The 26,870-nt window shown below is 33.3% G+C and overlaps 3 protein-coding genes across 3 annotated transcripts; 2 read left to right on the top strand and 1 right to left on the bottom strand.

Moving 5' to 3' along the window:
• Window positions 1–458: 458 nt before the first annotated feature.
• Window positions 459–13,480, top strand: LOC129810037 (uncharacterized). Its single transcript, XM_055860270.1, has 6 exons — window positions 459–563; window positions 4,781–5,851; window positions 5,912–6,060; window positions 12,305–12,578; window positions 12,681–12,923; window positions 13,003–13,480. Exons 2-6 carry the CDS (start codon window positions 5,141–5,143, stop codon window positions 13,081–13,083), a joined length of 1,458 nt encoding a protein of 485 aa, XP_055716245.1. The 5' UTR covers window positions 459–563; window positions 4,781–5,140; the 3' UTR covers window positions 13,084–13,480.
• On the bottom strand, window positions 13,198–19,847 carry LOC129810040 (ADP-ribosylation factor-like protein 3). Its single transcript, XM_055860272.1, has 3 exons — window positions 19,672–19,847; window positions 19,205–19,465; window positions 13,198–13,770 (listed from the first exon to the last, which is right to left on the bottom strand). The coding sequence occupies exons 1-3, from the start codon at window positions 19,672–19,674 to the stop codon at window positions 13,492–13,494; spliced, it is 543 nt and encodes a 180-aa protein (XP_055716247.1). The 5' UTR covers window positions 19,675–19,847; the 3' UTR covers window positions 13,198–13,491.
• LOC129810038 (uncharacterized) lies at window positions 13,871–21,144 on the top strand. Its single transcript, XM_055860271.1, has 4 exons — window positions 13,871–14,257; window positions 19,777–19,916; window positions 19,976–20,459; window positions 20,515–21,144. The coding sequence occupies exons 2-4, from the start codon at window positions 19,826–19,828 to the stop codon at window positions 21,017–21,019; spliced, it is 1,080 nt and encodes a 359-aa protein (XP_055716246.1). The 5' UTR covers window positions 13,871–14,257; window positions 19,777–19,825; the 3' UTR covers window positions 21,020–21,144.
• The last annotated feature ends 5,726 nt before the right edge of the window (window positions 21,145–26,870 follow it).

Here is a 26,870-nt window from a genome sequence, read left to right as displayed (position 1 = left end):
GACACCTGTATCTTCATATTCTGGAGTAATTTCAGGTGCATTGGGGTTCATCAAGTTGCGGATATACTCAAAATTAACATCCTCTTTCCACCTTTCTAGGGCATCAGTTTCGCTCTGGGTAGCACTCCTGGACTTTGCTCCTCGAACTCTTACAGAGATAGCACATAAAGTTAACAATAGAAATACAACTTTCATCTTTGATAAAAAGGTGAGTACTTTAGAACAAATTAAAGTTACGAATCGTTTCGCAGTGAATTATCTTTAGGCGACTGAAATTTATTACGTAAAAACATGTTTTTTTATAATTAGTGAAGCCACAATGTTTGATGATAAAGAGCTTTGTGTAAAAAAAATTAAAGAAAACGTGTTCAAGTGAAATAATAAAAATTTTAATTGTACAGTCTGCATTGCAACACTATTTTAATGTAAAGTTGCAAATTTTATTGCTTCACATTTGCATTGAATAAAAGAAATATTAGGTGACATGTTAAAGTGATATCGTTTATACTATGAAAGTGATTTCAAACTTATATTAAAGTTTCGCTCATCAGTTTAAGATAGTTGTAAGTCTAATTTGCATTTTATCTAGAGGTGACTTTAATTTTTTTAAATCCCAATTCATATAATGCATTATAAAGAATGATTAAGGAAAATTTTCGTCATGCTCATAGGTTTTGTATTGTTAAAATTTTCTATGGCTTTTTCCGTTTCTTTCACTATAATTTTTGCAATAAAATTTAATTTTTAAAGTCACCTTTTGAAGAGTTTTTAAATTAGTAAGGCCCCTTTGGAACTAAATGCTTTACACGATTTTAACATGATTCCGTCAGAATTGATTTAAATTCACTTCAAAGAGAACATAGTTATATATTTGTCCTAAAATCTTTGCTAAATTTGAAAACGTTTAAATGATTTAGAAAATTATGTTTTAATACGATCTAGAACAGTTAAAAAATGTTTCCTATGCCTTAACAAAGTTAAAGAAGGGAATACGTAAAGAAGAAGGTAGGATGTGGCGTACGGTTCTCTGTACAAGAATGATCTTATACAAATGTTAGATAAATTAGGAACGTGTAGAGGTAGAGGCCACATGACTTAGTATAAGGCCCCCTTTCCCATCCTCGGCAAAATGTTCCAAAGTACGACACGGTACCCAAAAATGGAGTTGCGAAGATTGCGACTTTTTGAACCAGGCACATGCGGAGATACGAAAAACTGAAGGATGATCGAACGGAAGCAGCATCAGAAGCCTGGAGATGAAATCCACCATACGGGTATTGAGATAACCGAACATAGGATGACCGAAAAGGGAGTCGATAATAATGAGGAAATTTGATCATATTTATGAAGTCCGATTTTGGGCTTCAGAGTGTGTCCGAAAGAACAGCTCGTACGCGTAGGTGAAAAAGGGCACAATCAGCACTCTAACAAATACGTAAAAATACGTAAATAGAGGCTTAGCCTAGTTCCGGAAGGCATCAAAATCCTAAATAGCGTGCAATTTTATTGCTTTTTGAGAACCTAATAGGTCACTTATCTCCAATTCTAAATTAAATTTATCCAAAAAAATGTGATTGATAACAAATTAGAGCAATTAAGCCATATGGCTAAGCCTTATACGGGCTTGAGACCTAAGGTTCAGCCATCTAGCTTAACTCCTGTAATTCCTTATCAGGCGTGATTTTTTAGGAAATTGTTGGTAATGATTGGATATTCGGGGAAAATAATCCATTACATTTTGAAAAATAAATAAAAATGCTTGTTATTTAGATTTTTGAGATCTTCGGGAACTGGGATAAACCTCCAGTCTGAAGCCGACATTAGGTTCGAAGCCCGCACTAATGTTGAAAGCACTGCAACATACCCAAGGTCAGAAAAACTTTGTGATAAATCTCTGCCAAGATTCCTCACTTTGGAAGAGGGTGGAACGTGGAATCACTTCGTGCGAAAGATATAGTAGATGTGAAGAAGGGCTTCCACCTCTAGAATGTATGATTAGAACCTGAGATTGATTGGGATTCAAGACAAAACTATTGCTGAAGGGCCAGAACTAGGATGATTAACTAACGGATGGAGTATTTTAATTCAGAAATGGTATATTTTTCTTAAATTCTTTATAATTTTTAAGTCTTAGATCCCACAAAAATAAATATAACACGAAATGGTAGGCACATGTACAGATAATATATTTTTATTGAATTTAAAATTTTACTGGTGTTACAAATAGAAACTTTGTCAGAAAAAATCAAAAAATTGCGAATTTTATGTCTTTTTCATATAGGTTTTAAGAACTGTTATCCTCGTGCAATCATTTTAAATTTTGAGCCAATAACATAACATTAGATACTCTTTCATTTGGTAAAAGTTTTAAAATGATTGCATTTGGTTTTATATAAAAACTGAAAAAAAAACACTTAAGAAAAAATATACCATACTTTTGTACGGAAAATGTACATATGAGAATGCTCCGCCCTGGGCAAGAATGGGAATTTCTCCTAATCATTTACCGCTTCAATGTACAGGATGAATGTAACGTAACGTATCTCCAGATTAATAAAATTGAAGATCTTCAGCATAAGAGTGTTATTCACAGAACCTAAATACTTGCTGGTCATGATTTATAAAAAGGGAAAACAGAATGGGCCGTAAAATTGTATCCTGAGGAATCTCATGAGATTGAGGGGAGACGAGGTTGATTCGGCGGATCTCTTTACCTGAGACAATCAATCTCCACTGGATTTAGAAAAAAAACTTAAGCTCAACGTTTCCTCGATGAAGCTATGGCCAACATTTACCAACGAAAACCGATCGTAAAAATTGATTGAAACATTTTTAAAATGTTGATTTCGATTCTGAGTACAGAAAGACCAAAAAGGATTACAGCCGCCGATCTAAAGCGCTATTGACTAAGCTTTGTTAGAGAACTTCGAAATGGATTTTCGTGTATTTACGTCTGTTTCTTTTACGTGATGCAAACGCTTTTGGAAAAGCGATTTCCGGCATAAGGTAAACTTAAGGTGAGCTAACTCGGAATGCATGCAAATTCGATTTAGAGCTGAAATTGTGAGTCGCCATTCAGTTGTCTTGAATCAAATTCGTGAAATTATACAAATTTTGTATTTAAACCAAAATATCAAGGAGATGGATGAATATCGGTTAAACGATTTAAGGGTTTACGTAGGTCGCGTAGACCAGAAAAGCAATATATTTTCTTGTTTTTTCTACTTCCGGTGAATCTATTCGGAGTTATTTTTATAAAGTAAATTTTATCAAAAAAGGTTTCAGAAAATCAAATCCCAACAGCTGAATCTTTAAAGTTTTTTAAATGGAAATTTCTGAAAATATAGTTCATAAAATTATGTTGTTCTTATGATTAAGAAATTGCTTTATTTAGTTTTTTAATCTTTGTAGGTTTTAGGAAAATATTTAAATTGGTTTAAAAGTTTTTTTTTAGCAAAAGAATGGAAAGATAATTTGGGATAAAGAAGAGATAGGGGAAGGTGGGGAACCTTTAAAATAAGGTTTTTTCTCCTTTTTTTAATGAAACTGAATCTTATAATAATATAGTTTTACAAATCAATTGTGTAGCTGAGTTGGATGATGATAAAGGCTCAGTTATATTTAAAAATTGGTGAAAAAAGCCCAATTTTAAAACCGCCCCCTTTTCAAAAATGCCCCACTTTTCCTTATTGAAATTTGAGGTATGCAAATTGGGATAATAATATTCTGATGTCCTTCTTTTACTAGAGTCCGAAAAGTTGATTTCTGAAGATTGAAACGATACAAAAAAAGGGGTTGACAACCTCTGTTTGACTCCTCTGACTTGAATTGTAAAGTGTCTAAAAATAAATCTTTAAATGGCCAAAACTCAGGTGCAAATAATCAGAATTTCGTCATCTTCGAAGCAAATGAAAGGTCTTGAAAAATTTTACAACTCTTCAGAACATTATGATTTAATACGACCTCCACGAATCGGATGTTTAATTACCTTTAATTCAAAAAGTGATAAAACTCACATAGTTTTATCTCTGATCTACTCGCTTTTCAACTCATCTGTTAAACTATTTGTAATAGATTTTGTAGTATGATTTCTTTTAGTGCAAGATCACATAATGTGCTTATGTGATAATCTCGAAACTTCTGTGACTGTAACCAGTGTCTTTGTTGTGGCAAAATTACCTTTCAGCTGAGTACGTCAGCTCTGTGTCTTCATTATCTGCAAAGTCTGCAAATGAGCGAATTAGCAAAGAGGGAATTTTACACCATGAGCTTCTTTTGTCTGAGAATCCATCGTCTCAGCCAATTCCTATGTATAAAATATTGTTTTATGTGGTTATCGTGCATTGGTACAATGAATAAAAAGAAAACTCGTTTTGTTTCACCAACCTCTGGGTCATTGAATTTATCGAAACAATGTCAAGGCTGAAGAACTCAAAATATACCAATGCACCAATACCTGCATGCTTTAGGCTTATACCTGGGATTTATCTATCTGCCCAATCGCATTCTCTACCATTCCCAACAAGAACCTCTCAACAAAGTGGGTCAAGAATTGGAAGACAAACGTGTCTCGATGGGTTTCTTGAAACTGGATTGGAAAAGAACTCTTTTTTTTGGGGGTGATCAATAAATTCTTGGAGCAGCGGTTTCTTGAATTTTGAGATGGTTTTTGAGGTGAATCATGGAGGTTTTCTCGGGAACGATGGATATCTGGGTCATTTATTTGGACATTTATTGATTCTCCCAGAAATGACTCCACCTTAAAATTTTTAAATTTCAGAATAGTCCAAGAAAGGTGATACTTTATTTGGCAAAGCCATTTGGACACTCATTCTGCGGATACGTGTGAGTTGTTCGTTGGAGGAAAATCATTGGGGAAGAACTTGGCGAGAAGTAGGTGCTCAAGAAAAAGTAACTTCGTGAAGACATCGCTCCAACCGGAATAAACAGTTATGCTTCTTACGAGTGCAACTTGGGTTCTTCTTCTCACCATTCACTTGAGGTACCTCAGTTTGGCTTAACAAGTGGCTCCTCGCGGTCAGACCAGATGCCCCAGTAAAACTATTTTTTTTTGGATTACCCAATTTATTTGCAATTTATTTCTTTAAGAAAATATATATAAATATTTAAGTGGAAGAAAATGGTGAATTGTGTAGTGTTATTTGTGGCAGTTCTCACGGCTAGTTCAACAAGAATCTCTGCCCACTCCACTCAGAGACCGAGTGGTGGAGATGAGGCAAATCCATTCTTGGACATGGCATCGGCCTTTCTCACGGAAGCCCTGGCTAATCAGGGCGGTGGAAATGGCGGAATCGGAGGCATTGCCTCGGTCATTGGGAGTCTGATGCAGAGCGATAATTCTGGAAAATCAGGAGACAATGGAGCAGGTGCCATTATGGCTGGAATTGGTTCACTTCTGGCCAATGCGGCGGGAAATACCCGCCAAGATGGTGGAGGTGGATTTGATCCAGCCATCATCACAAACATCATCGATATGTTCTCCAACAATGGAGATAATTCCAGGCAGAAGCGACAGATACCTGGTCAGCAGGAACCTTCAGGCTGGGACACTGTACTCAATCTCGCTTCCACATTCTTAGGCAATCAAGCTCCACAGCAGCAGAGGAGTTCTGATTCAGCTGGTGATGGTCTCATGAGCCTTTTACCAATGGTCCTGCAAACAATAAGCTCCTTCTCAGGACCTGAGGGTCAAAAAACCCAAGAAAGGCACAAGGATCATGCCCTACTTCCGCCATTCCTGGAAAATATCCATGTAATGTGGGATCACTTCTCTCAATCGGAACTGGCTGAAATCATCTGGACAAAGTCCGGTATCAGTGCAGTTTTTAAGGTCAGTCCCATCCTGGATTGAACCTAATCCTCCTATTGCTAACCTTTATTCAATGCACAGGGCTTTACGGGAAGGGATGGAAAACTTGACTACAACAAACTCTTCAAATCCTTGGAGAACCAATCCTTCCGCCGAAGATGGATTAAAACAGCCACAGTTTATCTGGCCGATTGGGCCAATTATCTAGCTGATCCGGAAGTGTATCAGAGGTAAGACTAGATCTCGGCTAATAAACTCAACAAGAGCGTGCATTAATAACATGTTTGATAAGCAAATTTGTGCCATCGACTTTGTTTTTTTTTTGCAAAGAAAAAGAAAAATCGCCTCAATCAGCCAATTTTTTTTTGAGAATTGAGAGGAAAATTACCGTAATATATTTATTTATGCTAAATCTTGCTATAAATTATCCGTTTGGATAACTGTTGTTCTTGTTGGTGTTTGTGTTTGCCATCGTGTTCCCGCGAGATCATCTGAATACAACATATCGCGAACTGATTATCGCGGTGTGGCTCTCGAAATGGGTCACCACAAAAATTCACGGAGGTAAAAGCGAGAAAATTCCGCAGAAGAGATTGCTCTTTTGTGAAAATTTCACTCTTTAGCATTTTTTTTTTGTTTAATTGTTTCTTCAAGTTGTTTTAGTCTTTAATTGAAATGCATTAGTTTGATTGGTGTTGGATGTAAAATGATGTAAACACCTTATCGATACTTGCAATATTATTTACTGGTTTGCGCTTTTTTCTGTGGTATCACCCGAGGAGAGAAGCTTTTAACTTTTTATTGCACTTTTTATGAGTGAAACCGTTTTAAAATGGTGTAAGAGTAACAACAATAAATGTATGATATTTTAAAAGAATCCAAGAACAAAGGAAAATTTGATATTATTTCAGTTGAACTGAAGTAGGGGAAAGCTCTTTCAGGCTTCGCACACAATCAGCCTTCGAACGCTTCATATTTTTTCCATATTGCTTTAATGAATATATTGCCATAAATGGATCAGATGAGTCAGATTCATTAAAGGAATATGGAAAAAAATATGAAGTGTTCGATGTTCGAAGCTAGAAAGTGTGCGAAGCCTGAAACCTTTCCCCTATACCTCAATTTTATTTGATATTTTAGAGAAAATTTTTATTACAAATTTATTATTACTTTTAAGTAAAAGAAAGAATATAATTCTCAACGCACAATAACTTTTGTTTTGTAAACATGTTTTTGACATTTCAATGAGAGTGAGTGAGATCTAGATCTAGTCATCTCGCTCACTCTCACAGGAAATTTTGAAAACATATATACTAACAAAAGTTATTGCGCGCTGGGTATAAGAATTAGAGGTCATCTACATAGGGGGTAACAGATACAGAATTTTCAAACTTATTTTTTTATGACGACAAATGCTGTCTTTTAATTTATAATCAACACATTTTTCAAAGTTTTGAAGTCTTTAATTCATCCTAAATTCTAGAAAGCCATTGGAAAATTAATGATTTTTTTTATGTAAGGAAAATCACAAACATCTTTTGTCAGTATATTAACAGTTTTGTCAGTAAAAGTCCAAATGGTCTTTTTTTTCTATTTTAGTCAATAACTGAAAATTGATCATAAATCATTTTAAATAGCCATACTCAGGATACTAAAAGACAGTTTACGTGGTTAAAAACGTTTTCCACTATTTTTAAGCATTAAAAAATTATCATTTATGTTTTAATGCTGATACATTGATAAGTATGTTTTAGAGATTACTCACGCGGAGACTGGTAAAAATAAAAGGATCAAATTGATCCTTTTGCAAAGGATGGATCAAATTCACATGTCCTATTATGAGAAATGTGCATTCATTTCGAAATTTGATCCATCCTTTGCAAAAGGATCAAATTTAGATCAATTTAATGCTTTTATTTTTACCAGTGGATATATCGTCCATATACAAAAAAATACCATTTAAATCATTCCTAAAAACGTTTTTTTCAATGTCAACGGTTAAAAAAGCTATATACAGCACGTATATCAAAAGAATGAGATCGTGGTTGGATTCATTAGAAAGGTCTTAGGAATTCTAATAAATCTAAATCGATTAGGAATCGGTAATAAACCGATTATGAACTGATAACCAATTCTTATTCGAAATTCATTTGAGTGTCTTTTAAACTTTTTTGGACGACTTTTTGAGTATCAAATAAATAGGTTTAAATCGGTTGTGATCCGATAAATGGTGGGAGAGCACTTTTGAGATACAGCATCCTAGTCACGAGTTCGAGCATCTCGCAAAGCATGGGATGCTTTTCCACCTCTTTTCCCTTCAAAATTCTGACGATTTCCGCACATGGTGGACTTTTTTAAGTTTATCGACATGGCTAAGAGTATTAAGAATTGACTGGTTATTCATCCCTTATTTGATATTTTTTTATGTTCTTATTATATGTATAGAGAAAAATATCTACGACGTATTTATCTTTAATATTTTACTTTCAATTTAAGATTAAGATTTCTTATTTTCTGTTGAAGGTTGCAATCACTTTCATTTTCGAAATATACCTAATTTTGATATTTGCAATCTACATATTTCTGTTTCCCAAAATTTATCTTTTACACGTATGACAGTATTATTATGATGATGTTTTGAAATTATGGAGTTTTTTGGAGAATAAGCTTCTGTTGAAAAGAAGATCAGTCGCTTAGGGACTAACAAGGCGTAACATTTTCATATTTATTTCTTGTACCAAAACAATGGATAGATTTCTGTAAGGTGAATTTTTAATTTTTTCCTAATAGTAAATGCAACTATTTTGAAGCTATAGTTAAATTAAAGAACTATTTAATATCTATCATGTTTTTAGTTCAATGGGAGTAATAGTTTTGAAACCCTATAAATTAATAAAGCCTATTTTATTAATAATTTTATTATTATAATGTAATATAGGGTCAAGTCAACATTTGTGGACGTTATACACTTATGAACGGCGTGTAATAATTTTGAGTATTTTGAGAAAAATTATAAATTTATCAGTTTATAATACAAATTTGTGATTTTTCAAAATCGGTTTTAGATAAGAACTTAAAATTTTTGCAAGCTGTCCATAAGTGTAGAACGTCCATAGGTGATGACTCTGCCCTATGTATGAGCACAATGTTTCTCAAAACTTATTTGAAAGGGTTGCAATCCTTAATTTTTAAAGCCAAAAATGAAAAGTAGAGAATCAGAAATAGTAAAATTTTGTTTTGTAAAAAACTTAAATTAATAATATGGATCTAATTTTTATGAGAAGCATATTACATAGCATGGTCACATGTAAGATAAAAAAGAGTATTTTCACTTTATCAAATCCTAAGTGATAATTTTATTGTTTTTTTTTTTCATTACTGACTAAGTTTCACTTTTTATTGCTTAGTTTGGTACGGTCATTTTATTTTCATCCTGCGGTCATTGCGCAGGATCAATAGTCAAAAAGTAAGGAGACTAGAAATTTTTCTTGTTGTAAGAAATCATCTTGATGATTTCTTAGGGCATAGCAAAAATGCTTCTCTTGAACTGGTGGCTAAAAATTTCGTTTCGGAATTTGTATACATTTGTACGTTAGTTTAGAATGTAATATCTTATGGCGCTGGCACACCTTTTCAATTGGGTGAATTTCAATCGATTGAAATTTTACCTCTTACTCTTTCAAAGCGAAATAAGATATATGTGTCTCTTTCTGTCAAATGAAAATTGAAATTGAAATTTCAATTTCAATTTTAAATTTCATTTGACAGAAAGAGACACCCATATTTGTTTTCAGTTTGAGAGAGTAAGAGATAAAATTTCAATCGGTTGAAATTCACTCAATTGAAAAGGTGTGTCAGCGCCAGCGCCATTAAAATCTTTTTTATCAAAATTTAAAGTTGCTTTTAAGGTTCTTGAAATTTTATATTTCCTTGTTAGTCCAATAGATTGAAAATTTTATTAATATTGAATCACTCAAAATGGAAATTCTTCTTCCAGATTTCGATATTTTGTTTTAATTTTTAAATTTTTAGAATTTGTCCTCAAATATGCTGTCAATTTTTCTATATTATTTTAGACTTCAAAGTACATGCATCATGATCTTGGTAATGCATAAATTGAATACTCGAAAATGTATTTATTGCAATATTTTATCGACGAATTTACGATTTCGGTTACGTGTCCGTATCAATTATTCAATATTATATTCAGGGGTCCATCAAACTTAATAAAAACTGATGCTATTTTTCATTTTTCCTTGTAAAAATATTGCAACAATTACACGGCGATTTAAAAAAAGGTGAATGTCGAGAGGCCCATGATTATTTCTTTCTGTATATCGCTAATATAAGTTATAGAAGTATCTAATTGATTTTATAGGAACATCCCTACAAAAATAGCTATTTAAAATTTTCAATTTGGGAAATATCCATATGGTTTGAGAAGAAATGTTTCTGATAAAATATACATTAAATGAAAAATGAATCAATTGGCTTCAATTCTGAGACCGAGATCAAAATCAACATTAAGTAGATTTCAAGATTTTGGTATATTGTAATCAAGAAATCAAGAATAAGCTTAAATCTGTCAAATGTCTTCAAATCTTGAAATCTAAGACACAAACTATATGAGGATTTCAAGATTTCTATTTATTTAACCAATATTTCGAGATTTTTAGATGTCAAACTTTCTTGTTTTCTTGAAGTAATTTCAAGAACATCTCGGAGGTGTATGGAATTTTCAAGATACCAACAATTTAAAGAGTGTTATAAGAAAATTTATCTTGATGCAGAATATTTCTATAAGAGGGGGTTACAAAATAGTAAAAAATATATTGCATTTGATCTTGTAATTTAATCGAAATGTTTAAATTAAATTAAATTAAATCGAATATTTCTAGATGTATGTATCGAAGTACAACACCAAGAGAATATCTCCAAAAGAATCATATCTTACATAAGCATTTCAGGGTTTTTGAATGACAAAAAAAAACACGGATTTGACCTAGATCCTTCTCCTCCTTTATTACTCGGACCGAGTAATAAAGGAGGAGAAGGATCTAGGTCAAATCCGTGTTTTTTTTTTTGTCATTCAAAAATTAATCTACTGACCGAGCATCTAATACATTTCAGGGTTTATTGGACCAGGAGCTTTTGCTTGTACTTTCTTATTCACAATAGGGGAAACCGGGGCAGATTAGCCACGCATGGTTATTACACAGTGGAATGTTATAGTCTGCCTTAGAAAGAATATTGTGGAAATCACTACTTATTCGAAGTAAACACATCCTTTCCTATTTATTGAAATATTTATCAGCCTGGTACAAACATTTTCTTTAGAAATTATACGCAATGAAAAAAAAAACACTTGCTGGCTAAATCTGCCCCGTCTCTCCTATAGCTTTTCGTGTATTATTCAATACGGCCTAATTAATTTAACTAATTTATGTGGGGAAACTTCAAAAAATTCAGCAGAAGAAATGACGGTTTCATAAGTGTGGAAAATCTTGTTGAAATGTTATTTCTTAGCTAAGACATTTTAAATCTTGATTTTGAAAATATTTTTGACAGCTTGAAATTTAGGATCTTAATCTTGGTCTCAGAATTTAGGCCAATATCGCGAAATTTGAATACTTGGAGTTAGGGGTTGATGTAAAAGGCCTCTAATAGTACTGGCACATGTTTTTAGATCAAGAAAATTTCATTCAATCGAAATTCACATCTATTTCTTTCTCAAATTGTGTGTCTATCCTACTCTATCGCACTTTTCTTCTTCTTTTAAATATCACACCAAATTTAATTTAGTTCGATCTAATTTTGAGTGTGAAAGAATGAGATCGTTATATGGGAAACGTTTGAAAAAGAAAAAGATGTGAATTTTAATTTTGTGAAAATTTTTTGATCTAAAAGGTATGCCGGAGCCATAAATATTTAAATATCGATGCTAATTTTATATTTTTCAGATCAATTTGTTTATCTTATCTCTTTCAAGTTCAAAAATAAGGCTATGTAAATATTTAATAATTTACAAGCTGTGTAATAATTTCCAATTTACATATTTCTTTATATGACTCGCTTTTGTTGTAATTTGTAATTTAAATAGTAATATTCGTGTGATGAAAAATTGTGTAACATTTTTCTTTTGTTCTATTTCACCACAACTTAAAAAAAATGCTTAATGACATTTTTTACCTTTCTGCTATCTCTGTTACCCATCTCCTGTAAAATTTAATAGCTACTTTTTCAGTTTAAAAAAAATAAAATAAAGCTTTATTTTTTATCTAGGAAAAAGTAATGTGCTTTTCTTTGTTATCGTTGGCTAAACTTAATAACACTGTGCATTAATTATTTGATAATGCCCATTCTTTAGAATTCAAGTTCATAATGGTAAAATCAAGGTTTAACGCTGAGAATAGTAATATTTATTTAAATTTAAAATAGTTTGAGTTTTGTACTTATTGGTTTATTTTTTTTCAGGTATTTCGCAACCGCTCAAATGATGCTTAATGGCTTCTTGAAGAGCCAGAACCTCCCAGTGATAGATCCATCCAGGGCAAGTGAGACACTGGCACATCTCATTGATGCTGTCGCCAAGAAGCACCTTAGCGTAAAAATATCATCAAAGACATATGTGAAGCCAGCGGTGAATTATGTGAAAGAACTACTGAAATTGGGTCAAGCTCGAGGTCTCCTCCAGAAATTCAACGCCACAGAAATTAGTGACAAGCTCACAGACACCGTTAATCTCGAAGTAAGAATCCATTCTCTTGATAGGTGCTTGGCTGAATACTAAAATAACAACTTTGATGGTTGCTTGAGACAATTAACACCTTTTCTTCCTCCTCTTTGGCAGATTATTGAACCTGTACTTAAGGTATATCGTGCCTATCGATACGTCTTGATCGTTCCCCATTGTGATAAATTTGTTATGTGCGACATCAATTCACATGATCCGAGTGAGAATCTCGGTCTGGCTGGCTTTAAGGCTGGTATCACGAAGTTTGGAAGTATGGCAGCATCATGGGTGCTGAGTGGTGATACAAAGACTCCCTTCTGGACACTCTTTAGCATAATATCTGACCCAGGAAACTGCCAGGTACGTACCAAGTGACTTATTAGGGAGAAAAATTCCCTTCGTGCTGAAGCAATTACTGAGTCATCGCTAAATGTTGCAGGTACGCTTCCCGGTGGATTGTTCAGGCTTCCACGAAGGTGAGGCTCGAGTGACTACAGAATATGTTCATAATGAGTTGTAATGAGTGACACGCACCGATTGAATAGACTTTTTGAAATAACGTGTGAGCATTTATGTCGATCCGAACGACGAGACCTTCCATGATGCATATAGAAGAGAGCATGAATCAGATTGGTTGGATTAAAAAAGAAAAAGAAAAAGATGACCTTTATTGACCTTACAAATAATATTGCAATAGAGTTTTGTGTTTAAGAATATTTTCTATCAAGTGCATGATAGTTTTGTGATAAGTCCTATAATGATATTTGTACATCTATGTTGTTTCACGTTTACAATGGTCAAATTATATATTGACTAATGCACTATTAAGTTAATAACACGGGACTCCTGCTAACATTGTCGATTTTCAACGCAAGACCGGACAAAACAGGCAATAAATGACAGTGAATTTGCGTGAATATCTACAGAACTATTTATTCTTGATGGTCTGACAAATCCAGTCCATTCCCTCCTGAATCCCAGTACCCTGCAGACCAGAACATCCCTGAATTTGCCAGGATCTTCCTTTGAGATTTACAAGGCCCATAGATTCTGCAATTTCCGCTGTCTTCAAACTGCTCGAGACATCCTGTTTATTTGCAAAGACCAACAGAGGTACTCCTTTCAGCTTCTCATCCACCAGCAACTCAGACAATTCCTCAGCTGTTTCTTTCAATCTTTTGCGATCTGTGCAGTCCACCACATAAATCTGCAAAAAATCCGTTAGAGAAGATGGCATTTAAATTTACGCACGTTGGCTTGCAAGTGCTAAAACATCGCCTCTACCGCTTCTACCAATCGCGTATGACAGTACAGCAAGAACCAAAACAAGTACAGTAGACTCTCTCTCAATCGTGAATATGGGGCAAAATGTCATCCGGTTTAGCGATAGAATTTAGCGTCAAAGCCTCTGTAAATTCCACAAAAAGTGCTCAATTATAAAGAATCACGATAAAATAGGAAGAACTACAGCGAATTTGAGAAAATTAGCTCCATAATTAAGCGTGAAAACTGTCAACAAAATTTGACGCCCGATTGAGAAAGAGCCGATTGAGTGAGAGTCTACTGTAGTAGAAAGTTTTATGAATGAAATCTACAATTTTTAATGAAATACATATTGATTCACTAAATATTGAATGAAATTTAGTCAGTTGAAGTGCGTTCTACAGTTCCGCATTGATTTTGCAGAGGAAAAGGTATTTATAGAATAGATTTATTTAATATTGTTTGCTATACCTATTTGATAACACTGTTAAAAAAAATAATGTGCCTTATTTTATTATAATACCTTCTTTAAAATTATTTTTTTCTTAAAAAATATATTGATATTGATATGTTTTGGAATGAAAAGAAGAAGTTGAAAAAACTTAAAACTTCATAAATTAAATAGGCATTTTTATAACTTGATGCCAGGAAAATTCCTTTAATTAAATAATTGCTTATACGGAGATTTTAAATTTGTTGTATTATATTCGAAGTTCAAGTAGATTTTTTTTTTAAAAATCGTTCGATATAACCTCAAATTCTAAAATAACATGTCCCTTATGGTGTCTACACACTAGAAGCAATTTTCGTCAAAAATTGTCTTTTTAAAAAAATTCTGACGTTTGTGCCTACCAAGGATAGGGGATTTTTTTTTAAAAAGGCATTTTTAAAATAAAAGAAAGATATTAAAATTTGTTCAAAATTTAAATTGATTATATGACTATCGAGACAAATTAAATTTAGATTTGACTGCGAAAGACTGGAGTGAACAGCAGATTAACACTTCGAAGAACCCTAACTAAAAGTGTCACGGAAGGACCGAGTGGCAGCCGCTGCCACTTATCGGATTTTACATAATATTTTAATATTTTTACATGTATTTTAACATTCGGAGCCTCAGTCAGTTCTTTTCTGGTGTCTGAATCAGAAATTTCACCTCCTTGGGTACTGTATCTAAAGATTTTTAACCATTCGATGTTTTCATTTTTATCAGAATCATGGCGTCAGGGAAAGTGGTCTGCCTTTGAATGCGGCAGCCTTTGAATATTTCAATTTTTCTCTTATTTTTCAAAGCAAAAATTCTACATATGAACAATAGTTAATACTATTAACTATTTTCTATTAACTTCGCTTAACAAAATGGATTTTGAGCTTTGGTAAATAAGAGAAAAATTGAATAATTCCCATAATTATTCATATTTCATACATATTTCCCCTATTCAATATTTCCCATAATTCTTCTCAATAATTTGCAAAAACACTTTCAATTTGTTCTTTTAAGGCTTTATACACTAACAATCAAGAAAATTACATCTGCAGAACGTCAAACTCCCATATAAAATGCAAATGGCAGCAACTGCCACTTGGTCCTTCCGAGTGCAGTTTTTTGTTTTTGCAATATATTTACATTAATATTTAATTTTTATTAAAAATTTTATAACGAAAAAATAGCCAGATAAATTCTGCACGCATTCAATCGGGTCTCCAGGCGAAATAATATATTCTTCACTATAAAGAATAAAATTGAAAATTAAATTGGCAGCGGCTGCCACTAGGGTCCTTCCAAGTGTTAAGCAGATTGTGCAATATTTTGATAAAAAAAGTTGAGATAATTTGAAAAGAATAGAGAAAATTTAGAAATTCTAAGTATCAAGTATCCAAGTATCTAAGTATCTGCGAAAGTATCAAGAATGTCTCCTTTTTGGCTTTTCAAATTGATCTTCGAATTTTTCAAGATCTACTTCTGAATAGAATAAGTCCATGCCATTCTTTCGAACTCAAAATTGGATTGAACTAAATTTAATTTGTTGTAATGCTAAAAAGAAGACGAAGAGTTCGAAAGATTAGAACAGACAGAAGCAAAACTTTTAATAGAGAAAGGATGAGTATTTTTATTTTTGGAAATTTTCCTGATCTACAAGGTATGCCGGAGCCGTAACGCTCCTTGTATACCTTTATGATCAGTAAAATATCATGAAATCGAATTTCACATCTCTTTCTTTCTCAAACGCTTTGCATATGTACACTAATATTCAAAACATTAAATACACCCTTCGTAAGTTTAAATACACCTGGTTTGGACCGAGAAAACGCTGTAATATCCAGTTCTATTGACTGAAATAGTTTCATATATAAACCTAAGAACAGTTTTAAACAAGATTTGAGAAAAGACATGGGCTAAAAAATTTATAATTTGAGGTTCATTCAAAAATTAGCTTTTTAGACAAAAATGCGAAAGTAGCTCCACATTCTAAAACTGATCTAATCTTTTAATAATCATTTAATATAAGCTAAATACTATAAGTAAATATTATTAAGAGTCAGAAAAACTGAAAATAATACCGAGGGAATATTTATGGTATGGATTGTGGTCGGTTTCCGGTGTGATGTGTTCTGAAAGGGGATTCTTCTTTGAATATTAAAATTTCGAGCCCAAATTCTACTTTTTAAATATTTTTTATTATTTTTAAAATTGCTTCTTATTATTGTTTCAATTTCATTTCTTTCATTTCTTGAAAAATTCGAAGATCTATTTATACTAAAACCAAGATCAAAGATTTTATACCAAAAAAGAGACATTCTTGCTTCTTGATACTTTCGCAAGGTGACTGAAGTATAACATCCTGTTCGAATTTCGAAGTGCTCAAGTGTTAAAATGTGTTGATCTTCACTTTGTTGTGAGGAAAAATACAAAGCAACGACGTTTACTGCTTCTGTTCCATTATTTAATCAATCCATAATTACTGAGTAAATATTCTGCGAACTTTTACTGCAACATTTCATAAATTTTCCCTACCTTGTTCGAAAATTTAGTATGAAAATTCGAAATTGAATTTGAATTCTTCGAACATCAACGACTTTTTGTGCCAATAGAGTTCCATTTACCTTTTATCCAAGACACTATTTAAGAATCAAAATCTACTTGTGCTTGCAGTTTGCACCAATTCAAATCTTTTGAGTTAGAAAGGGACGTGAATTTTGATTTCATGAAATTTTATCGATCTAAAATGTGTGTTGGATGCACTACTCAATGAATTTAATTTAGAATTAAGTCCGATAAAAGGTTCACTTGTTCAATTATGAGAACTTTATCCGTAATTATTAAAAATAACTTTTTTACGATATTTAAAAAAAAAAGAGATGGCAAAGCGTATCAAATGGACTGAGATTGAAATGGAATGAGATAGGGCTATTCGTGAATTATCTTTTCGTGTTATTATATCCTGCACCTGTGGGGCTTTTTACTGCTCGAACTCCACGCAGAGAGCAGTATATAATACGTCGATTTTTTCACCCCCCCCCAGCAAAATTTCCACCTTCCACCCCATGGAGACTACTTTTCTCAACAAATTTTCGCATTTAAGATGATTTCTGAGAAATGTCGTCACGCTGTTTGTCCGTCTGTCCGTCTGTCCGTTCGGCTGCCGCCAACTTCACAGGCCAAACGGTAAGAGATAACGACTTGAGACCTTCTGGGGACTCCTCCCTATAAGTCGATCCAAAGATCGTTAACGGGCCTCTCATTTTTCCCCCACCCCTCTCCAGAAACCTTGTTTTTTTGTGATTGCTGGAAAACACGTCATGCTATTTTTTTCATTTTTGGACATGTTTTAGAGATTATCTAGGCGGACATTTGACCATGTGCGAAAATACCGTTGAAACATTCCAGATAACGGTTTTTCAAGGCCAAATGGTAAAAAAGGATCTAGAGAGAGCATTTACAAGCGAATGGGGTCATATTTGAGCTCGTTGGAAAGGTCTTGGAATTTCCGACAAAACTGAACTGGTTCCAACTGGTTTTGAACCAATTCAAAACCGATTACTAATTCGAAACAGATTGTGAACGGAAAAATTGACCTTTCTTAACTTCTTCTCTTTAATTCTTCACGACGTTTCGAGGATGGATGTCCCTCTTCATCAGGTTTCGAATGTAGAGGAAAAATCACGTACAGGTGGGAAATTCTGCTGCTGTAATGCACTTGAACTTTTTTTTACAAATTTTCACTCTGAAGTTCACCATCCAATGGACTGACACCGAATTCGTACTGTACGTGATTTTGCCTCCACATTCGAAACCTGATGAAGATCGAGGACATCCATCCTCGAAACGTGGTGAAGAATTAAAGAGAAAAAGTCAAGAAAGGTCTATTTTTCTGTTCACAATCTGCTACAACCTATTAGAGCGAAAATTCCTCCAATACTAATTCGAAATTCAATTATATTGATTCTAAGTTAGTTTAGGCAATGTTTTGAGTGATTTATAAATCCGTTCAAATCGGTTGTGAACCGGTAATGAACCGGTTATGAACCGATAAATAAATTTTGTCCGAAAATCAATTTTATTACTCTTAAAACTAATTGTGGGATTTTTCGAGTGATTTACAAATCGGTTTAAGTAGATCGAGAACCGGTAAGCGGTAAATGGTGCGAAAGTACTTTTGAGGGATAGCATGGATATATATCATCTAAGTCTCGAGGTCGTGCACTTCGCAAAACCTGGGACGTTTTGCCACCTCTTTTTATAAGATTAACCGGTGCTAGTACATAACATAATGGAATGCATTTTAAAAAAACTCCCCCTTATAAAACGGTCTTTAACGTTACGAACCTTAAAAGCATAGGGGAAAGTACGCATGGTTCGCACAGAGTGAACCTTCAAACGATGCGAATTTTCTCTTTGTTTGCAAAGAGCTGGTTTACCATTTTCCATCTCGTCTCATGAGGTTAATAATTATCTATCTTATGACTAAGAAATGATGAGCTAGCTCTTTGCAAACTAAGAGAAACTTCGCTTCGTTTAAAGATTCACAGTGTGCGAACCGTGCCTACTTTCCCCTATTATATTGTTAGTCGATGATTATTTTACTGAAAAATATTCTTGCTTAGGATGTGTCTTGGCTCACAGAACTCCCTGTTTTCTGTTATGAACGATCAATGTGTTTTAATCCTAATTATTCCCCTATTCTCTCAATTTATTGATTCTTTACACATCTTTATCAATTATTTGAGAATTTGATTTGTGCCAACCTCGAAAATGTAATAAATAAAAGAATAGCTATTGATTTCGCGATACCGTAATCTCGAGTATCAATGTTTATAAATATTTTAAAAGGCAATAGTGCTAATTTAAATATTCCAGTGAAAATAAATCTACTTACCAGTACATCGGTATTCTCAAAATAATTTTTCCAATAGGGCCTTATCTTGCTCTGCCCTCCAATGTCCCAAACATTTAGTTTGAATCCATCAGCTGCCACGGTCTTTATGTTGAAGCCGGCGGTTGGGGTTATGTGGTTGACTTGCTCATTTGCCAATCTCTTGAGGAGTGTTGTCTTCCCGGCATTGTCCAGCCCCAGGAGTAGAATCCTCAGTTCTTTGTCGGGGGAAGATCGTAGTTTTCGGAGGAGGGAGAGAAGACCCTTAAATAAACAGACGCTTTTCACTTTTTTTTCAGTTTAATCCTTATGTATTCAAAACGTTTTAGAAATTAGGTGTTGTTATCGTTACCATGGTGAGGAAAAATATAATATTCTCACAAAATATTAAAATGACTGTGCAAAACACTTTTCTTTGATGAAATTTCCCTATAATTATTGAATAAAATGCATTTGATTTTGGGAATTACCATTTGTTTGCCTTAGTTAAACCTTTAAAAAACACTTAAGCACCAAAAAGTTGTATTGCACGGGTTTTTAATTGGGATTTTTCTTTGCTGCTGCTGTACAATCAGTCCTTGTCACGAGGTTCTCGACGGCCAACTGAATCCTCGAGGGTAGCCGATGGGGAAACTTTTGAACGTTCTCTTCGTTGGTCACAACGGATTTAAGCAGTTTCGTGACGACACGAGATTGCCATCATTGGATTTTGCCGGTAAGGCCATGTCCTGGAAAAATGATATTGTCTATAATTAATTAGGAAATACCTTTTAGAAATCGATATTGACCCTCATAGTCGGCGATTTGAGGGAAAGTCCATCAAAGTTGCTGCAACTCTCACTTTTAGTGCTTTTGCGGCGGGAAAATTTATTGTTTTCAGAGGATTTATCAATGGAGAAGAAAAGACTGTATTGCATGATTTTACTGAGGAAATCTCTGATATTTCCTGCAATACCAAGCACTGTTTGATCTTGCTGAAGACTGGAGAAATTTATCAGTTTTCAGTGATGAGAAATCAGTTGATTCTTTTGAATTTTCTCTCCACTGAAAATAATTCTGCTGAAAAAGACTTTGTTACGCATATTTCTTGTGGGGAAACCAAGAATATTGCTGTTACCAGGCAAGGTGCTATATATGATATTCCCTCGAAAATCCACCAATTTGAGAAACACGTGAAAATCCAGAAAATCTCCTGTGGACACGAACATGCAGTTCTTCTAACAAAGAATGGAGACGTTTATTCATGGGGAAATGGACTGTAATGATACATTTATTCATAAAACTCCAACATTCTCAGCATTCTTCCTTTTCAGGAGGGGTCAATTGGGTCACGGAGACTTGGAGGGCCATACAGAACCTCAACTAATTGAAGCTCTAAGTGGAATAAAAATCGTGGATATTGCAGCTGGAGGATGGCATAGTGCTGCAGTATCAGCTTTTGGAGATCTCTACACTTGGGGCTGGAATGTGAGTGGACAGCTGGGAATCTCAGTCTCTAATCCTTCCTTGCCAACAGCAAATTTCACCCCTGTAGTGTACAGTATTCCTGAAATAATCGATCTACCTCGGGACGGGGACGATGACCTCAATGCCCAATTCAAAGTCACGGCAGTTTCTTGTGGGAATCAGCACACATTCATTAAAACCGAATGTAGGCGAGCCCTATCATCAGGACATAATAAATTTGGGCAATTGGGCATCAAGAAATCTTCAAAAAAGATTTTTGAGGATTCATTCTCAATTGTAAGAGAAGATTCAGCAGACTGTTCAATTATATGTGGCACCTACTGTACTATCTGGATCATGCCTCGACTGTAATTTTTCTCTCAGTACTAAACTACTTCAGCAGGGGCTTGTGTGTCGTAGATGGCGCTGTGAGACTGATTTTTTGAATTTGTAAATTCTTAAAGAAATAAACGGTTAATGAACAAATAAAAACAAAATATTTCATTCCCACGTGCGTCTTTTAAACCAATTCATGGTCGTTTTGCATAATGGGCAACTCGGAAAAGTTTTATGCACATGAACCGTATGTGCATCAATGCCCTTGTGAAATCACAGAATTGAAAGAAAATCTAAGAACAACGACGCTTTGTTTTGGGTTTTCATTTTAAAATGGAAAATTTCGTCTTTAGAGGCTTCAATCGAACCAGAAAATAAGGTTTCGCAGCAAAAAAGCATACCTGATAGTTCCAGATCATCCAATATGTATAACAAAATTTTGCATTTGTTCAAGGCTGAGGCCAGGAAAATTTGTAAGTAAAAATGAAAATTTTATGTATAAATAGGGTAAGTGTGCCAAATTTCGGCATAGTTGCATGCAAGCGCCAAAGTCTCAAGTTTGAAATGTAATATCTTTAATAGAAATTGATTTTTTTATTCTTTCTACTTAAGGAGTGTTGCTTAGAACCTTGTAGTGTAGACAGTTTATTGTCTTTATTTACTCTAAAATCATTCTTAATACATTTTAAAATGAATAAAAATGTAGCTTTGGTGCCCTATTTCGGCCATCTTCATTCTCATAGTTTCTTGCCCTTCGGGAATTCCTCCAATATCTTTTTCACGTCATCTCGATTGTCGTAGCTACATTTTTTGTTATTCTTTTGCATTGTATAATCTCTAGAGTATGTAAAATCTAAAAGTTCATGGAAATTCGAGGAACAAAAAAGATGGCCGAAATTGCAAGCAGGCCAGAATTTGGCACACTTACCCTAATACAAAAATGGATTTTTTTACTTCTCAAAATTTAATTTTTTAGTTATCAAATTTACTAATTTATTTACCGAAATGTGGATTTAAAAAAGGGTAAGACATTTTTAGAGGAATAATTCAATTATCTTTGGTATATCTTTCTTTTTTTTTAAATAAAATATATATCATAATAACTGTCTTACAAAAAACTTATGAGATAATTTAATTAAGACTAATTAATTTTAGAAGTGTTTTTTATTTTCTTTTAAATACTAAAATGAATGGTTTTTCTCGTTACAATGTGATGCCATTTTTTTCAAAGGTACTGAGAAGAATTGAAAAAAGACTTGCATAATTTTAAGAAATTATAATAAAGATTTAACTAAAATACTTTGAATTTCAAATAAAATTAGTGTAGTGTAGTTGTAATAATACTCCGTGGAATGGAATCACTGTAATGATCGATATTAAACATCGGATCGTTAACTCGAAATAAAAATGATTTTTTAATGAAAATTATTGGCTGGTTTTTAGCAATTGTCTTATGCAAAAATCGTTGCATGGATATGGAACGATATGCAAAAAAGATAGTAACGGAAAGCTCACTAGGGGGAAGTGGGGTATCTTTGAAAGTGGGGTTCCTTTGAAATTGGGATTTTCTCTTATGTTTAAGTCGAACTGAGCCATATCATAATGTAATTTAGCTTCTCAATCAGTTGGTGTAGCTAAATTATATCACGATAAGCCTCAATTTTATTTAACCAAGTAAGTGCCCCACTTCCTCCTACCTTCGGAGAACTCAAGCTTCGAACAGCTCAATATTTTTCCTAAGTTCTTAATAAAATTGACCCATGGTCTTTATCAGATTTTTTTTTTACATTGGACTATCTTTTGAAATATAATATTATAATGTGTTAAATTCATTAAAAACATATTTAAAAAATAAGTTGTTCGAAGCTTGAGTCATTCGAAGGCAGCACGTTTTCCCCTACATAAGAAATCGGCGAATAATTTCATAAGAAACACTTTATTTTAGAATGACGATCCGACTTCAAAATAAAGTAAAAGCCTCAAAATTATCACTATGCAAAATTCTAAAATTAAATTAAAATTAATTTACAAATTGAAGGTTAAAGGGAAAGCGCGCTAACTTTGGTCGACTCAAGCTTCAAACAACCCATTTTTCAATAGATTTTAATGAACTTAACCCAATATAATATTATATGTATTTTAATAGCTATTTCAATACCTTAAATTTCCTAAAAAGAGCTATCTGTGAAATCCATTTAGAGCATAAAAAATTGAGTTATCCGAAGTTAGCGCACTTTTTCCTACTTAGAAAAAATCTTTGACATTTAAATTTCATTTTGTTTCCTTTACATTTTGTTGCATTTTACCTTTAAGATTTACAGAAATAATGTAAACTTAAAAATTAATATCATTTATTATAAGAATAAGAATCAAGGGTGGAATGATAACTGTTTAATGGAATTAAAGGTTATTCGAGAATATTTGAGAAAAATTTCTATAATTATAAGGAAAATGGAAAGATAGGGATACGATTTCTTCTAAAAGAAAAAATTCCTTGAGTTCTCCTTTAGAAATCGTTCTTTGGCACCAACAACTTACGTTTACGATATACCGTTTTGAGAAAAAGCAAGTTTTAAAAATAATTCCATTCACTTCCTAAGAACTCTGTCTTTAAGATGTCTCAAAAATTTGACGTGATGGACTACAAGTTTCTTCTGGAGATACGTTAAAGACACAGCAATGACTCCGATACCGATAATACCTGTGGTTTCCTATCACACGAAAAAAAGTCTTCGTTTTAGTGCCCTGTAATGCTCGATGTCTTTAAAACATGATTAGTTTGTATGGGAGCTACCAGATAAAGCAACCGCAAGGAAAATCTAAAAATATTTATTGAAAGTTTCAGTTATACATCGACTTGAGTCGAATTTCATTAAGATCGGTTAATCCGTTTTTGAGAAATAAATTATTATCAAATTTGTAAATTTTTTTGAAGGATATCGTGAATGTTCCAAGGACTGACAGTCCTTTTTCACTTGGGTCGCGCGCGGTAATTTTTAAGTCATAGGGTAGAGTCAGCCCTTTTTGCCATGTAGCACTTTTTCGCCACCTAATATAAAACAACTAATTTAAGGCATTTAAGAATAAGTAGCATTTCAACACTCATAAAATGCTCTGCTCTAATATCCCAATACGTTATTACGTATCTTAATTAATTGAAATTCGTTTTAAAACAGGTGGCGAAAAGTACTGAAACAAGCATAATTGGGGAAAATGCATATTTTTCAATGAGATTCTCTAAAATTCTCAAGACGTATCCTAGATATATAGATAGATATTGCTTCAAAGTATCTTTATACAAAAAATCATTTTAGTCTGACAAAAATATCACACCTTACGAGGCCCCTAAAGCTTAATGGTGGCGAAAAGTACTGACTCTACCCTACACCAATACCTACAAAAGGGACCTAGTCCTGTCTCTGACGAAAGGTTGGATGCTCCCATACATTTCTGCCCTTTGTCCTTTTTCAAAATCAACAATCGATACTATCGAAAAGTAGTTATCGTCACCCCAGCTCTCGATAGTCGATTTAAAGATTTAAAACTTGAGGATTTCTCTAGGTTATTTCAAACCTATTGTAATGCTATTTGTAAAGATTTCTTTCGTTGATTCAAGAGATGATTAAGAATAGTACTCCCTATTCTTTCAAGCAACAATCTGTCAATCTTTGTGCAAAAATTGACCCGGATTTTCCACTCACAGTTCGCTAAAAATATAATAGCAAAATAATATATTTTTACACACCCTACACACCCCTTATTTGTTGCCCAGAACGGCTTTGTAAGCCATAATGAAGGGGCGTGGACTTCGAGGCAGACCCCAGCGAAAGTGACTGAAGAAAATACAGGATCTTGCCTTAGAGTGCCTTAGAATGGACAAGAAAATATTCCTGAAGTAGCGAAGAATAAAGAAGATTATAATAGGAATGTAATAATACATTAGATGCAATTTGGTCGCGACCCCAATAGGGACAACCAATTGAAAATAAATAAATTAATGCAGTCCTTGAAGGCTGAAATTATCTTATAATTCTAAAAATATTTCGAGAAATTGATCCTAAATAATGATAAATAATCCTTAATAATGATCCTAAATAAATAATATAATTTTTTTTTAAATTACGTCTTGCAAGAAATTACGAAATTTTCAATTTTCATTTAAAGAAAAGGAAAGGATTTCTAAGGGGTTACTCATTCCCACTCTTGCTGACATGGGTTTCCAGTTTCTCGAGGGAATTTCTGGGTTTCTCAGGTTTCGCAAAGTGTTTCTTAAGCTATTGACAAGGGTTTCTCCGTATGAATCACCCCTTCGTATGGAATTGCTTTTTGTATCCCATATATCCTTGTATTCTTTCCTTTTTGATCACAGATTACAAGTTTGAAAATCGTAAAAGCTTAAACCTAAACGCCTTCCCTCTATTTATATTTTTAATTCTTTTTTTCATTGAATTTTAAATAAATTTTAATTGTCATTTTATATCAGAAGCATAAAACAGTGAATTAAATATGTAAGCAATTTGTGGATTAAAAATAAACATATTTCATATAAGCCTATAATTAATTCACTCATAATAATTTACCAGAAATTTCGGGAATTCTCATGTTTATTTGAAATAATTTTTTTATTTATTTATATGAAAAATTTCCTTTGAAACTGCATGTTTTAAAAGGCCAAATTAATAGGCAGATATTTGCGTTCACAGCCGTCACAGCTTTGATGACCGATTTTAATCATTGTCTTTTAATGTTAATAAACCAAAATTCGGCAAAATCAGGATTAAGATAAAAAATAGCTGGAAGAAAATGGTGAAAAGTGTGAATGAGAGCATGATCGTGAATGGGCTGCAAATATTACATGAAAGACTATGAATAATGTATGAATTATCGCAAGTTTTAGTGAGTTTTACTCACAATATCGCTGATATTGTAACAATTTTGTCTTATAGGCTACATGAATGGAATTTAAATTTGTCTGGATTTTGCATATTTTTGCAGAGAGCATACGACCTCAAGGGAAAATGAAAAATTGCTGTACGCTTAGAGGCGTATTATTCGTACATATTCAAGTGCATAAAAAAAGAGGTGAAATAACGCGTGTATGTGAAATATAATACAAGTAAACAGTAATTTTCGATACGTATACAGTACACTTTAATTTATTTAAATTACACGTTTCTGGATAAATTTTACATGCTTGTCGTCTTCCGTCTGTATAGATGGAAATAGCCAGTAGGAAAAAAAAGAGAGGTATTGGACGCATTTCAGTTTTTCATGATAGCCCCAGCTCGTCAAGTCTTGATGCAGGTTAGTGTCTTCCTCTTTCCCAAGTTCTTCTTGACAACAAATTTAAAAAAATGCGAAATTCCGACGAATTCAGGTGGTCGCACGAGAAAACATGCAGATGATCACCATGTAGATCAATCTCAATGAATTATCGCAACACCTCGAGAGGAAATTAAACTTTTAGTTACAGTTGACGCAAAATTAGCTTAGCATGCAATTTTCTAGTTTCGTTGACCATGCACGACTCGTTAAAATTGTTTGATTGACCTCTAATGCAAAGAGATAAGGTTACTCACCTTATTATACTTGATATTTCTTTGATTTATGCATAGATAATTGCTAAAATAATTGTCCTTGACAGAAACTGAATAAAGTCGTATATTGTAACACAAAACTTAACGAATATCGCTGTATTTTGACAAGTAATTGAACGAAAAGAATAAATGGACTTGTTCTTAATTTTTCCATGACTTATGTCCATAATTGATATTTGTAAAAATATGAGTCTTTTAAAGAATTTTCATCGAATAATATCTAGTGGCAAGAAACTTAAAGATTTCAGTATTTTGAGAAGTAATTGAATGAAAGGTATTGACGGAATTAT

The sequence above is a fragment of the Phlebotomus papatasi genome, chromosome 1, assembly GCF_024763615.1.
Source record: "Phlebotomus papatasi isolate M1 chromosome 1, Ppap_2.1, whole genome shotgun sequence".
NCBI lineage: Eukaryota > Metazoa > Arthropoda > Insecta > Diptera > Psychodidae > Phlebotomus > Phlebotomus papatasi.
This window is presented reverse-complemented; position numbering and strand designations above follow the sequence as displayed.

What these genes read in the sequence shown, in the direction of transcription:
- LOC129810037 (XM_055860270.1), top strand. Translation starts at nt 5,141, where the DNA reads ATGGTGAATTGTGTAGTGTTATTTGTGGCAGTTCTCACGGCTAGTTCA. An exon ending in GTATCAGTGCAGTTTTTAAG is followed by an intron (nt 5,852 to 5,911) that starts GTCAGTCCCATC and finishes TTCAATGCACAG; the next exon opens with GGCTTTACGGGAAGGGATGG. An exon ending in CTGACCCAGGAAACTGCCAG is followed by an intron (nt 12,924 to 13,002) that starts GTACGTACCAAG and finishes TAAATGTTGCAG; the next exon opens with GTACGCTTCCCGGTGGATTG.
- LOC129810040 (XM_055860272.1), bottom strand. An exon ending in TTGAGAATACCGATGTACTG is followed by an intron (nt 13,771 to 19,204) that starts GTAAGTAGATTT and finishes GATTTTTTGCAG; the next exon opens with ATTTATGTGGTGGACTGCAC.
- LOC129810038 (XM_055860271.1), top strand. Translation starts at nt 19,826, where the DNA reads ATGGGGAAACTTTTGAACGTTCTCTTCGTTGGTCACAACGGATTTAAG. An exon ending in GCCATCATTGGATTTTGCCG is followed by an intron (nt 19,917 to 19,975) that starts GTAAGGCCATGT and finishes AATACCTTTTAG; the next exon opens with AAATCGATATTGACCCTCAT. An exon ending in TATTCATGGGGAAATGGACT is followed by an intron (nt 20,460 to 20,514) that starts GTAATGATACAT and finishes CTTCCTTTTCAG; the next exon opens with GAGGGGTCAATTGGGTCACG.